General features: G+C 41.4%; 1 protein-coding gene across 1 annotated transcript in view; it reads left to right on the forward strand.

Moving 5' to 3' along the window:
* The window catches only part of SZT2 (SZT2 subunit of KICSTOR complex), a 606,663-nt gene that overhangs the window by 223,783 nt on the left and 368,936 nt on the right, over positions 1-13,944 (forward strand). Inside the window, exons 29-30 of the mRNA XM_069227802.1 lie at positions 1,887-2,157; positions 8,779-8,944. Coding sequence (XP_069083903.1) covers positions 1,887-2,157; positions 8,779-8,944 — 437 coding nt within the window. The remainder of the gene's footprint in view (positions 1-1,886; positions 2,158-8,778; positions 8,945-13,944) is intronic.

A 13,944-nucleotide genomic window follows, 5' to 3' on the forward strand; every position in this document is an offset into this window, starting at 1 on the left:
AGTAGTTAAAGACAGTGCTTATTTTGTTTTGTGACGAGGAGAAACCAAATGTAAAAGGCAGTGCCTGTAATTCCTTAACCTTTAATGGATTAGCACCTTGAAAACGAATGTGTGATTTGCAATCTTGCAATGACGATAACCTATGTCTTTCTGAATGGATCACAATCTGCCCTTGCCACTTCTAATGCTTGAGCCCCAGCCATCGTTGTGTGAGCAGACATGCCCGATCTTCTTGAGTAATGACTCCGAAAAATACGTTAAGAGGACCGAACATCTGCAGCTGCTTCAAAGAGTGGTTGGATCATCAAGAGTCGTATGAAATAGACTATTCTTAAATTTTGTTAGGAGGTGGGCCATATTTGCCATGCTCTCTTCTGGTTTGTCCCTGCACAAAAGTCCTGAATGTATGTCCTTAATTCCAGCTTTGGCTGATGTGCACAAATGGCTGATTTTTCCATCATTGAGCTACTCGTACCTTAGGGAAAATCTGTTATAGCCCCACTTTCCAAGATAAAACAAAGATTTTTGTAAATGATCACTAATGATCAAACATATGAGTAGTGAATACAGAGCAGCACATGCCTTTCATAGCTACCCTGCTTCCACCACTCATCACTGTTAGGCAGCGAAGGTGGAGCTAAGCACTTGTTTTGAATGTCTGGGAAATGTAGTTTGAGATCAGCACATGAAACAGCTGAAGCATCATTGCTACCACAAACCTGTCTTATCTTCGGATTGGAAGAGAAGTCCTCATGGTCCTCTGCAGGTGGAAGGCTGATATTTCAATATGATGAAGAGGGTTCTGGAGCAATGTCCAACACTGGGAAGGCAATTGATTGTGCCTCTAGTGGTGGGCTCGGTAGAGGTTGTATCAGTTCATGTTGTTTGGTGACAGTGATAACTTCAGAAGGGGATGTGAGACATTAAAGTGCTCTCCTGTCTCACAATAGCTCCTGTAAGTGTAGAGGGATCAGGAGATTGTTCCTAGAAATGGGAAATGCTTAAGTTGCTTTAGAGAAAATGTTGTTTGCCATTGGAGATCAGGGATTACTTAAATGTTTTTTGTATTTTTTGTTTTTGATTCTCAGTGTTCTTTTATTGCAATGCTTTTTTGTAATGTACTTCTTTTCTTTCTTGTTTAATGCTTTGCCCTGTCTTCTCTCTCGTATCTCTCTTATGTCACTCTTTAATGGTTTAATGTTCTTTCTTTCTCTATTGCTCTCATTTGATCCCATTTAATCCTTGGATCTCTCTTCACTTTGCCCTGCTTCATTTCTTGTCTGCCTCCTTCCGCTTACCCCTAAACTCCCTTGCCTTTCCACTCCCCTTGGGCCCCTTAATATTCCCCCATTTCTTTCTTTTTATTCTCTGCATGTGCCTCCCTTTCTCCTCTTGTGGGCTGTGTACACACCTCTTTTGACCTTGGGATATCTGTTCATGCTGATTTTTTTTTTTCCTGTCATTTTGGATTTTCCACACACACACTTTTTCCTCCTCCCATTGTTATTTTCATATACACATCATTTTTGCTTCCTTTGTGATTTTTGCATACATTATTTTCCCTTTGCTTATATTCTGTGCACATGGTCCCTTCCCCTCTTGTGATTTATTTTCCATACCAAACTTTTCTGACCCTTCTGTTTTCTGTACACACCTCTTTTGTACTCCACTTGTGAACTTTGCACAAACATCTTCCCCCTTGTGATCTTTGCACACATATTTCTCCTCCCCTTGTGATCTCTGTGTATGCCTCAATGTCAATCTACTTATGATATTTGCCCACCACTCTATTCCTCTAACGTCTACCATGCACCTCTTGCTATGACTGCACCTCGCCCCTTCCATTGCCACTCGTGTGCTGCCCCTTCCTCTGCCACCCTTCCTAGGATTATATAAGAGTCTGCAGCAGAACTGCAGCATTTCTTATCAGGACCTGCTCACGGCGATGGACTATTGTGAGGAGCAGCTGCAGGAGATCAACATCACCAGCTTCCTGCAGACACTCTGTGGGCACATCCGGTGCTTCCGTGAGAACAATGACCTGATCAACTGTGACCTCCTGGGCACAGGCCTACCTGACAGCATCCGCAGCATGAGCCAGGAGCCTAGCGATGATTCAGCCTCCCGGACGAGGGGGATCCTTCTGTCTGAATCCAGGTATTCCACCCATGTATAGAAAAGACTGGTTTGGTGGCTCCATCTCTGTCTGGAATTGAAGATGGGATACATTGCTTTTCTAGGAAAGCAGAAAGCTTATAACAGTGACTAGGCCAGGGCCTTTGAGGAGGCCTGAGAGGCAGCGTTGCATTCTAGAGATCCTGCTGGTAAAGATAGTGGTGCTCCAATGTCAAATATATTACTTTGTTAATTTGCCCATACTGTTGCTAAACTGACTGTTCCAAGATGAAGATATTTTTCTTAATATGGAATATCTGCAGGCACTAGGTAAACTGAGACTGCCATCTGCTGATAGTCGTCTCGGGATTCCGCACTTTGAATTTTATTATCCAGCTGCGCAGCTTCAGTGGGCAGTTCGATTGCTTGACACGAGTAGAGATACCTTTGGGAGGAAAACTGATGCATCTTTTTATTAACTTTAGATGATCAACAAACTGCTTACCACATTTGGTGAAAATGCTTAGGTATTGCTTGGTACTCTCAAGGAGGGGGACAGTCAAGGCAACTGCAATGTTGATGGAGAAAGGTATCAGGACAATGGGAGACTTCCACGACACTAGTAGTATTTGACCCTGCCAAGAATATATTTAGAAATATTTTTCCCCAGAGGACAGTTTTTATTGTATGGTCACTAACTAGGGCACTGAGATGTTTTGGGGGCTGAGGGAACCTTCTACAGATAAAGGTCTGCAATTATTGAGTCCATTAGGAGATGATTAACATTGGTAGGGAAACAGATGAAGTAGACTGTAGTCAGATATTGAGTTATGGGCAATGTTTTCAGAAATGCTTGTTTTATACTCCTTTATGATCATACACTGAGCTCACGTCACTCCGAAGATGGTAAGCACTATTTATCCGAGCCAAGCTCATCCTGCCTTTTGTGAAGGTCATGGAGGTGGGAGTTTATCATGTGGGCTGAGACTGCTGAGCTTTAAGGAAATTTGATTCAAACTACTCATTCCTTACCCGAAACCGCTTAGAGGTGAGGACTCAGGAGCCTGCTTATATGGTCACCCCAAGCATAAGAAACCTAGCAGCAAATTCATAGATCTTGTCTTGTTGCAGGCAAGAAAGTGAATAGCAATGACCCTGGAAACAAGAGGAGGGGACTGAGCTTGATAAGGTAGAAGTTAGATGTATGTGTTGATATGGGCTCAGCCTGAAAAGATTGTCTTGCCTTTTTAAGAAAATAAAGGAATGTAAAATCTGAACACAGTTCATGTTTGTGTCCGGAGCTAGATGCTAAATGCTGTGTGGAACATATTTGAAGGGGGGGACTCCGCCTTAAAAACATATGTTTTTGAGGGGATAGGTGGGGGTGTGGACTTTCGGGGGTAGTGGCATGTCACATTTCATGTCTCTAGTAGGTATTAGTGAACTGCATTACCATCCTTATTGCTGTTGGGCCTTCTCGACGATGAAGAGTTCACACCGTTTTGGTTGATATGCTGTGGAAAGATCTGCTGAGGGAACTCAATTGAGTGCTCTGTTACTTCACATGAAAGGGCTCTTAGCTTTCTTCTGTACTATCTCCAACTGTTGTACCTTTTACTTCTACATTTTTTTTTGAAGGCCGGACACTAGAACCTGGGAGAGCTATTAATACAGTTTTTGAATTTTGCAGTTTGTTGGTAAATATGTTAAGATTATGTGTGGAAAACCTGATGACATGTCTGTAGTCAGAAGGAGAAGTTGTGTTTGCCATTATTCATGGCACTCTCTACACTTCCTTTGTTTAGACCCAAAAATCAATGAATTTGTTTAAAAAAAGGAGATGGATATGTGGTGTACCCTAAGTTGTCAAAGATGGCCTACTTAGTGATTGTCTTGTTAACACCAAATAACGTGTGGGGTGTTTCGGAAACATGTTTGCAAACGTTTTTAGAAACAAACTTCAGAATTTCAGACAATGTAAGCACAATGTTGTTCTTCTTGTAATTCAGCATGCGATGAATAGAACTTGTCTGATCTCTATGTCTGATGGTTTACAAGGGCTATCCCTCTATTTGCATACTGACATTGTCAGCTTCTTACAAATAATTGTGTAGTTTGTAGAACCTGCATGCTCATGTGGCTCCAGAAAAGTAAACACAACCGTCTTGAGCCGCGCCTCCTCCCTGGTCCCTCAGTTAGCCTTTACGTGTTGGCATTGATTTTTTTGATGTGCCTCTGAAACGTATTAATTGGCTCGGTTCATCTGATGAACAAACAATGTCTAACTAAGCTGTGAAACTTTGGAATCTTCAAATTATTTATCAATCAGTTACTGTTGTCATATCCAAAAACGGTAATGTGTTTTGTAGTTTCTTAAAAGTTAAACTGTTGTTTTGTTTAAGTCTCGATTAAATAAGAAGCCACTTCTCTGTTTTGATTGGATTTATTTATGTGGGATGCTTTCTGTGGCAGGCTCTTAAAAGCAATTTATTTACATGTTAAGCATGGAGGTGGGGATACATTTGTTTACATATATTAAATCCCCGATAATTCACTGAGGTTAAGGAATATTTATTGGCATAAGGTTGGTTTCTGATGTATGCAGCAGCTGTACTAACATCTTGTGTAGGGTGGTTGGTAATAAAAAGAGTGGGTTATACAATTGCCAGTCGAGGTGGAGGAAGGAAAACATTGTGAAGGTTGTTTGGTTGAAGTATGGCTCGCCAGTCCTATTTTTCACTGCAAATTGGATACAAATGCTTTGTTCAGTACAAATATAATCCTGAGGGCCTACTTTCATACTATTTTAGTTTCTATGGGGCTTGGTTTGGCTTGACCATTTGTTTTTTACTAGTTCTCCTCAGCTCAGTTGCTGGCTTTGTTAACTCGGCTCCTAGTTTTTTTTTCTTTGTTTGCTTGCCTGATTATGTCCTTAGTTCTCGGTTTTGTTGTCGGCTTCTTTGATTAGGCCCTAGCCTCTTAGTTCAGCTATAGGACCATAGGTACTTAGTTCTCAGTTTGATGATAGGATTGTTTGATTAGGTCTTTAGTAGACAGTTTAGTTATAAAATGTTTTAAGGCATTACAGTGTTTCCTAGCGATCAAAAAGTTTAGTTGTGAACTCAAGGAGACACTGAAGGAATTCTAGAATTGCGAACATGTGCTTCTATGTAACTGTGGCTACTCATAGACCTCTCTGGTCTGTAGTGGGGGAGGTGGTTTCTAAACTTGTGTTCAGGTGTGGGCTGTACTTAACTTTGAGCAGAACCATTTAAGCCTCTGTTGTCTAAGTGAAGAATATGTTCCATTGTTTAATGTTTTGTAAATCCAAATATCAGTATTTTATCAACTAATGTTAAATGAGCCTTGGGACATATTTGGCTGAAACAAAATCCCAAATTTGTATTGAGCCTGTCTGCATCATCTCAGGATTTGTATTTGGTCTTGATCCTCTGATGTTGAAGGTTCTGAAAAGAAAAGCAGTGAAGAACCATCTTAATTTTTCGTTTTTTTTACTCATCACAGTAAAATGTCTAGGAAGTTAGGGTGTATTTGATGCTTGCTGGCCTTTCTATGTACATTTTATTGTACTTGTTGGTGAGTTGCCTCTATCTTTGAGTTTTTGTTTTTTTATTGTTGAACCTTTCTCCGTTTTGTTGCTCTGTCTGGCTTTACCCTTTTTTAATTATTGAGCTAACCTGCTTGAGATTTTTGAACAAATGATGGTCTCAGGTTTTGCCATGGGTTTAAGCCTTGTATGAATAATGCTTGTGTTGTCCCATCAGACCACACATCATAGTATGACTTGTAAGAGGCTTACCAGGGGCATAGCTTGATCGGGTGGTGCCAACAATCATGCGGGCATATGATGTTTAAATACATACAACAAGCAGAGTGCATGAGAGGGAATTTTGAGACAGTGGGAAGAGATAGGTATGCAGATTGGTAGGAATACTAAGTGAGAAAAAAACACAATATTTTGTAAAATAATCAACATTTTCTTGGGCTTTCAAAACCGACATGAGAGAGTGTGTTTGTTTTTGTAAGTGTGTGCATGCAAAAATCCCAGCTGAAATTCGACGGACACCTCACCAAACCCAGCTGAAAGCACCTTTACCCAACTATACGTCAGCAAATACATTTATTCGTTGGGGGGGGGGATCCTAACACCCCAAACACCCCCTCTTAAGCTATGCCACTGAGGCTTACACAAAAGATATGCCAGCTGAAATAAGTACTTTGGTCTTAAAAGTGTCTGTCTCATCAGTTGTCGTTTTATCTCAGATTGGTACATAGTCCTAGTCCCTCTGGTTTTAAAAGAGAACCCTCTTGTTGGCACTGGAATGTCCCTGGCATGGTGTACAGTCATGTTTCCTGCCCTGTGTGTCCAACTGCAAGTGTCTGCTGTCTTGGTTTTTGGATTTTTGGCCCAAGCCTTGCTCTTACATAGTGCGTGCAAAGACCTAGGCCTTCCTTAGACATGAGACTGGCCCTGGACCTGGAGGGACTTACCTAGCGAGCTCTCAGTAGTGAGAAAAACAGTACTGTCCCTGTCATGGGATCGGGCGTGTAGCACGGTGGTGGCAGCATAACGTGTTTTGAAATAATCCTTGTGTGACCAGGCCTTTTTAGCGGTGTCGCAAGAGTGGCAGCCTGCTGGCTACTTAGCTTAACATTATGCTGCTAACCCTGAACCAAGATACTATCACCTAGATCTTAAGAATGAATGTGTGTTGTGTGTGTGAAAAGCGTAGTACACACTGCTTGATTGCATGAGTAAGCCAGAGTAACACAGGCCTATGCGTTCCATTCCGTTGGGTGTGCAAGGTGTAGGTGAGGTTACTTTCCCAGACAGCGAAATTGTATTGCTGACTTCCGTGAGACTGGAGGGAGGAAACCCAGGCACCAAAATGGGGAAAAAGGTGACGGACATCCCATCAGATTTGATTTGGCCTTTATGAGGGTGGGAACTGTGGACCCAATTGCTGTTCCAGTTACAAGTTCTCTTTGACCAGGAGGGCCCACAGAGGTACCCCAAAGACTGCTGTGCAACTGGAGCAGGTGTCTGCCTGACAGCCATCTTCTCAGAGGTGAGAGAACATAACCTAAGGTCTGATCTGGCAGAAGAACTGCCTTAGGCCGCCTGCCTGAGCAAGAGTGAAAGGAGCAAGCCTACCCAACAGGAGAAGTTGACTTGGTATTGACAGAAGTGGTTCACCCTGTGCTGTGGTCCATCCACCAGAAACTCGTGATTGTGTAGCTGGCATGCTGTACCCTGAGGCTTGTCACTGAACTCATCAGAAGAACCGCAGCACTTCTAAACCATGCCTAAGTGGTGTCTGCCATCATCCCTGATGTTGCAGCCGTGTCCCTTGCCCAGGTGTGCACAGTCAGCCTACCTTACTGAGGAAGAGGTTGAACCTGTCTTGTGGCACCTGCTGTGTGCCCATGATCAGCATGAACGCAGCAACAACTGACTCATGCCCAGGGGGTCCCGGCTGTCAAGAAAAAGAATCCTGCAAACCTGTTGTGCCCATCCCAGGGTACCTTGCTGACCTGTCCAAGTGGCTAGCCCAGCACTGAACCAGAGTTTGCTGAAGAGTAACTCTGATGCCTTGAAGAAGTGAGTGGCGAAAAGTTGATTGGCTACCATGGCACTAGAGATCTGGAGATCTGTGCGCCCGATCTGACTTTGCCACCTCAGTCCTGAAGTGCCGCGGGGCTGTTAAGTCACAGCCAAAGCCTTGCTTCTGAAAGGACCATGGAGCTTACACTTTCACCTGTAGGAGGACCTTTGCTGCACTTTTCCAGTGATCTGCATTCTGGATGTTTTGATGCACATTGTAGAAAACCTATCTCTCTAGCCCCTCTCTGTCTCCTGAAGCGCCCCACGCCCCTTTCCTGGGAAGCTGGAGAAAGAGACAGAGGTGCAAGCACCAGTCCTTGGCCCTAAAAACCAGCCTCCAAAGGCTTCTGCCAACCAGGGAAATGCCCAGTGGAAAGAATGGGTAATCTGGGCCTGACATTTAGGAATGCATGAACTAGCTGGTGCTTTAGATGGGGGTGTTATGGTTGTGTTGTGTTGTTTCAGTGGTTTTTAAGTCAGATCATAAGCATAGTATTCCTTGAACTGATTTTGTTACAGGAGTTAATGGAGGTGTACTTTTTATTTATGGTTTGCATTTTACACATTTCCCGTTTGTCCCGGTCCCGAATATATCACCACTATAATTGGTGTACATACATGTTTTTCTAGTTACTGGTTAAAACTAAAGTCATGTTTATTTAACTGTGACCATGAAGTGCTCATTGAGAGGTTGGGGTAGAAGCGTAGAGCACTAACACGCACATACCACAGAGAGCTTGGACTTAGTTTTAGGTAAGTAACTTATTTCTTTCTGTACCTCCTAGCTGTAGTGAGAGCTCTGTTGGCCTTCTTATTAGATACTGGGTTTGATCTACAGTGTTTTCACTGACTTAAGGTGTGTAATCTGTAATACTTTTTTATTTATGCGTGGTTGCATACATAACCCCACCCAGTGGCTTTTAAAGTGAAGCTGGTAATTGTGGATACAATCTCCTTCATTTTAGCATTTGATTATAATTTGATTATACGAAGGGCTTTCTTGTCAATTATTCAATTAATGTATTATATTTGTTTAGTGTTGAGCTGGAAGATTTCAGTGAGCAGGAATTTCAGTTCTCGTCTCCGCTAATATCTACAAGGGACCAGACAGCTAATAACTCTGGCAATGCTGAGTTCTCATTGTCTCTGCTGGAGCCCAGTCTGCCTTGTGAAGTTTCTCCTAACCTCCACAAAGTAATCCAGGTGCGTACATGCAAGACACGCCATGCGCTACTGTGCTTGTTCTATTGTTTTCTTTGATTCTTTCTTTATGGCGCTTTGTTCTGAGTGCAGCAAGTCATTGTGTTGGTTGGGCTGCGTTGTCGGTGAGAGCTGGTAGGCAGAGATTTCCAACTAAAAGAACACATCATTTTATTTGACGACATTTATTTTTGATAATAGTAATTGCTTATTATGAAAAGTACAACCCACAGTCTCTTGAAGAGCTAGCCAGGCCATATACATGATTGAGATAAATCTATTTTTGGCTTGAAAGCTTTCAATTCCAGAAACATAGATTTAAACTTCGAATGCAGTTATATTGCGCAGTGTCATTTAGGGCATTACCAAGGGACAACATAGCAACCACTAAGCTTCCCTTAGCAGCCTCTGGGCTAGCTCTTGTAACTCCTGAGACTCAACTTTCAAAGGAGCCTTATCATGGGGCCTTTCTCAACAAAGACTAGATACAGACAGTTCAGTGTGAGAGCTCTCCACACTTTAAGGTACATCTCAAATACCTAGACATAGATGAAGATTTCTGAAGGTCCATTTGTTCTCAAGCAAGGGATCCTCACCAGATGCCTTCCCTTAAATCATTTCAGTTTTCCAGAATGGACCTCGGAAACATGTATCTTTTTAACAGACTTTTCTGTATAATTTAACAATAAAATCTACACCCAATAAAAAGAGAAGAACAGATTTAAAAAAAGGTGTTGTAAAGTTCCAGTATTGCCATTTTAACTGCCTACCAGCATTGAAGCAAATACTATGTAAGATTTAACCTCCCACCCCCTTGCAATAGATTGCTTTGTGGTCTTTGAAAAAGTGGTTTACTCTTATAGGCAGTCCCCTTGCATTTTGTGTAGTACACAGGACCAGTACAGGAGGAATATGCTTCTCATTGGCTGCAGGGGCAGAAGAAACATACAGTCATGAATGATCTTGATTGGGGTTAAGTTGGCACAGGAGCCAGATAAACACCAGTGAGTAAGATGAGAATGGAAGACTTCACAAGCCACATAATCTATAGTGACATGGATGGGGAAGGTACAAGAGCACACAGGACACATAATCGTCAGGGAGGAGATGTGAGAACAAGGGCACATGGGATGCATAAACATTTACTATTATATATCATTTATATAATAGGCTACTATTACATGTAAAGCCATTTATAGAACAGGCTACTATTACATGGCACCCCCCCCTTAGAACACCACCATACCAGAAAAAGACAATAGGTGGTACATCCTTCTCCGTTCAAGCAGCCAAACTATGAAATTCATTACCCCCAAATATAAGATCCACGGATAATTATCTTGTCTTCAGAAGACTACTATTTCCTTCATAACCACCATATTCAAACAGCAACGGGCTGCATATGCCCGTGTTGATAAATATTTTTAATCTGATTATGTGTATATTCTAGATATGTATAGTTCTTTAGGAAATATGTATCACTACTATGTCATAACAATAAATTACACACATACTCTTTAAAACTGTTTAACACGGTTAAATATGTATATGTTTATGAATGTATACATATATATATGTGTGTGTGTGTGTATACATATATATGTGTGTGTGTATGTTATTCTATGCTTAACATGTTCGTAGGTCATTGCATAGCTTCTAGATAAGTTGTTATATTAGATACTTATGAATCCCTGCTCTCGTTTTTATATCACACTGATCAAATGTTATATTATCATAAGCATTTCACTGCTCAAAAATTGAGGAAAGATAAATGTATGTTAGAAAAGTACACTTATTAATTAACTTCAAATATTACAAATCTTGAAAGTCTGTGTTTATACAATTCTACTTCTCATATTATTATACCCATTATTATATTCCTTGAACATATATTCCCTTACTGTGTATTTACATATCTATTTATATATTACTCTAGTCCTACTGTACGAGAGAAAAATAAAATAAAAATAAAATCTATAAATAAAATTCAAATTATAAAGAAGTACATTCAAGTTAAAAAAATAATAATAAATTAAATAAAAATGATTAAAAAATGTGTGTATATATAAATATATACATATTTATATATAAATAAAAATAATATAAATTTACTCTCTGGTAAGCTTTACTTTGTCTACCCATCACCATATGTCATGTCTCTATTAATCTATCCTGCGTCCCCACTTCCCAAACCCATTCTACTACTTTCATCTCCAAAATAACCCTGCCTGAGCTCTTCCCTCCTCTTCCACATCTAGCTCACTCCCAATTAAAACTTCTGGATTCTTATGTCCTCGGTCCCTCAATCACTCTAGTCAATCCAACTAACAACCTCACATATCCTCTGCTCAAATCAACTCATAATAATACTAAAACAGTTCTCATATTTCCCTATATTAATCCCCCCCTTATTCCTCTTGGGTTCTGCAGTAGCGTGCTAGCTGCCGAAAATCGCTTTGACGCGTCGTCGGGGCAGTAAGCGCTATATAAATACTATTACAATACAATTTATGAGGAAGAGAAGGGTACCAGGGTCACTGCTGCCCACTGACTATTTTGACTGCAACCACCTGTTTTGTGCTACGGGCTGTGAAGTGAGGTAATGCTGCGGACATGCTAATGGATACTAGCCTAGCTCTAGCTCCATTAGTCTCCCTGTGCTAAATTGGAGACCAGTTGGGCCTATAACTGGTGTGCCTTGGACTGTGACCAGATTTCCAATATGCCATTATTTTGACACTAAGACTTAATAGCTTTAGGACTAGCCAATGATATTCTAAAATAACATCTTGGTCTTGAGTTGTGTTGAGATACTTTCTCTTAGGTTGTGGGTTTTTAGGTGACTCCACTTTTTTTTTTAGACTGTTTTGTGAAGTCTTTGCTACTTGCCCTAAAACACACTGAGTTTCTGCAAAGTGGAGATGCATGATATATTTAATGTACTGTAGAAGTACGTCCAGCACTTTTGCTTAATTGTCTGGAATTGTTTTACCTGGTCCATGGTAAGACTTGAGCCCTGAAAATTCTGTATGTTATCCTATGGGTAAACATTGGGTGACCTCAGCTAACATTACCAATATGGTTGTATGTTATTTGTATTATATTGCCTTAAAATGTAGTGCTAATGTTGTGTTTGTGGTCTTTTTCAGCCACCGCAGGTTTGTAGTGGTGTTTATTAATTTAACTTTCCTATGTGCAACAAAGTCCTATTATAAGGTGCACCTGTGAGTGACCTTTTGAGTTTGTTTTACTCTTTATTGGTAGATCCATCATGGATAACCAGACCAATATCAAAAACAGTTTTCCAAGAGTTATAATAGTTGGTACAAACTAGTACAACAAAGCAACAAAGGAATGTAATGGTGCATTACACACCACTGAAAGTCAAAAAGATAGAGATAGCAGGAAACAACATGGAGCAATATTCATTTGGACAAGTCAAAGAGCTAATATGTCGCACAATATTGTATGAAGGAGAAATCTGCTTACAGTTTGAAGACTGCTATGGTTGGAGAGCGCTAAGCATATTTAGAAACCATCCAAGAGAGAACAGAAGGGAGTCACCCAGGAGCAATGCAGGCAAGTGTATGAGGTCTCTCAACTAGTGTAGGTGTAGGAAGATACCCCAGCTGTCTTGAAAGAGTTGTGCCTGGTCATTCAGTCTGTAGATCAGGCGTTCTGTAGACCAGGTGTTCCTGTGTCGCAGTTGTCGCCATATAGTCCATCCATTTCTCAACAGTTGGAGCCTTGGGTTTCGACCAGTTTTGGAGAATACAAATCTTTGCTGCTGCCAAGTTAGGGTCCATCCATCTTTTCTCATGTCTGGTGAGGGCAATAATGTATTAAGTATCATGCAGCACGGCAATGGCTGCAGAAGTAGCATAATCAAATCCACACAAATCTTTAAGAATGTGCCATAGCTGGGTCCAGTAGGACAGAAGTGCAGTGTAGGACCAGAGGACATGCAGAATATCTTAATTCGATTGGGTGCACCTCCAGCATTTGGATGTACTTGTCGGTTTCGCCATGATAATTTTGTCTGTGGTCCAGTGCCAGGTTCAGAGGATTTTAAAATAACTTAAATTTTATCTGGGCTTCCTGAAGACCGCTCTCATGCTTGCCACGAGTTGCGTCCAGTCGAATGGGGAATGCACTGACTACACGCAACACATTTTCTTTCTCATGGACAAGACAACTAGTACCTGCATCAGGGTTAATGCCTGCATGACTGAAAGCACCCACTGGATGAAGACCAACTGTCTAAAACTGAACACCAACAAGAATGAAATTGTGATCTTCAGGCATACCTCAACAATCCCATCTCCTTTTACAAACCTTCTAGGCACCTCCACTTGTCCTGACATCTGCTTGCACAAATCCCGTGCATACGAGAGCCAGATCTGGCGATCGCGCCTTCTCCTACATTGCTCTTACAGTGTGGAACGACCTGCCACTACACATAAGAACCTCCTCCTCACTTTACCTGTGTGATAGTGCACTCTACGAATCTGCATAACCTAACAATATGTGAGTCAAGACTGCATTGCTGCCAGCGGCAGCAAACGAGTTGTTCCAGATTGTCAGAGAACATTTTGGTAATGTTAAGGTCATAGAGTCATCTTATCAGCTTCTTATAGTGACCCTCAGCGTACCAAGGAATGATGAGGGAGTATAGAGCAATTTGCGGGTCCTCCACAACAAGTGGAAGCAGTGGTGTAACTTTAGGTGTCTCCAGAAGTGAGCTCTGGGCAATCTGTATTCCTTGGAGAGTTCCACAAAGGACTTCATCTATCCTTTCATCAGTGAATGGTCCACCTCAGTAATTCCCTTGATGCACAGTCTGGCCATAGCAAGGTTTGTATGTCTATGCTGATAGCAACGTTATGCCCCAGTGAGGCCTTAGGATGTGTAAGACCATCCTCCTGAAAGAGATTGTGTTATCATCCAAACTTTAAGCATTTCCAGCAGTTTAGGATTACATGGGTCTGTGGAAGTCTTATGGT

Source organism: Pleurodeles waltl, chromosome 4_1 (assembly GCF_031143425.1).
Source record: "Pleurodeles waltl isolate 20211129_DDA chromosome 4_1, aPleWal1.hap1.20221129, whole genome shotgun sequence".
In the NCBI taxonomy this organism is placed as follows: Eukaryota; Metazoa; Chordata; class Amphibia; order Caudata; family Salamandridae; genus Pleurodeles; species Pleurodeles waltl.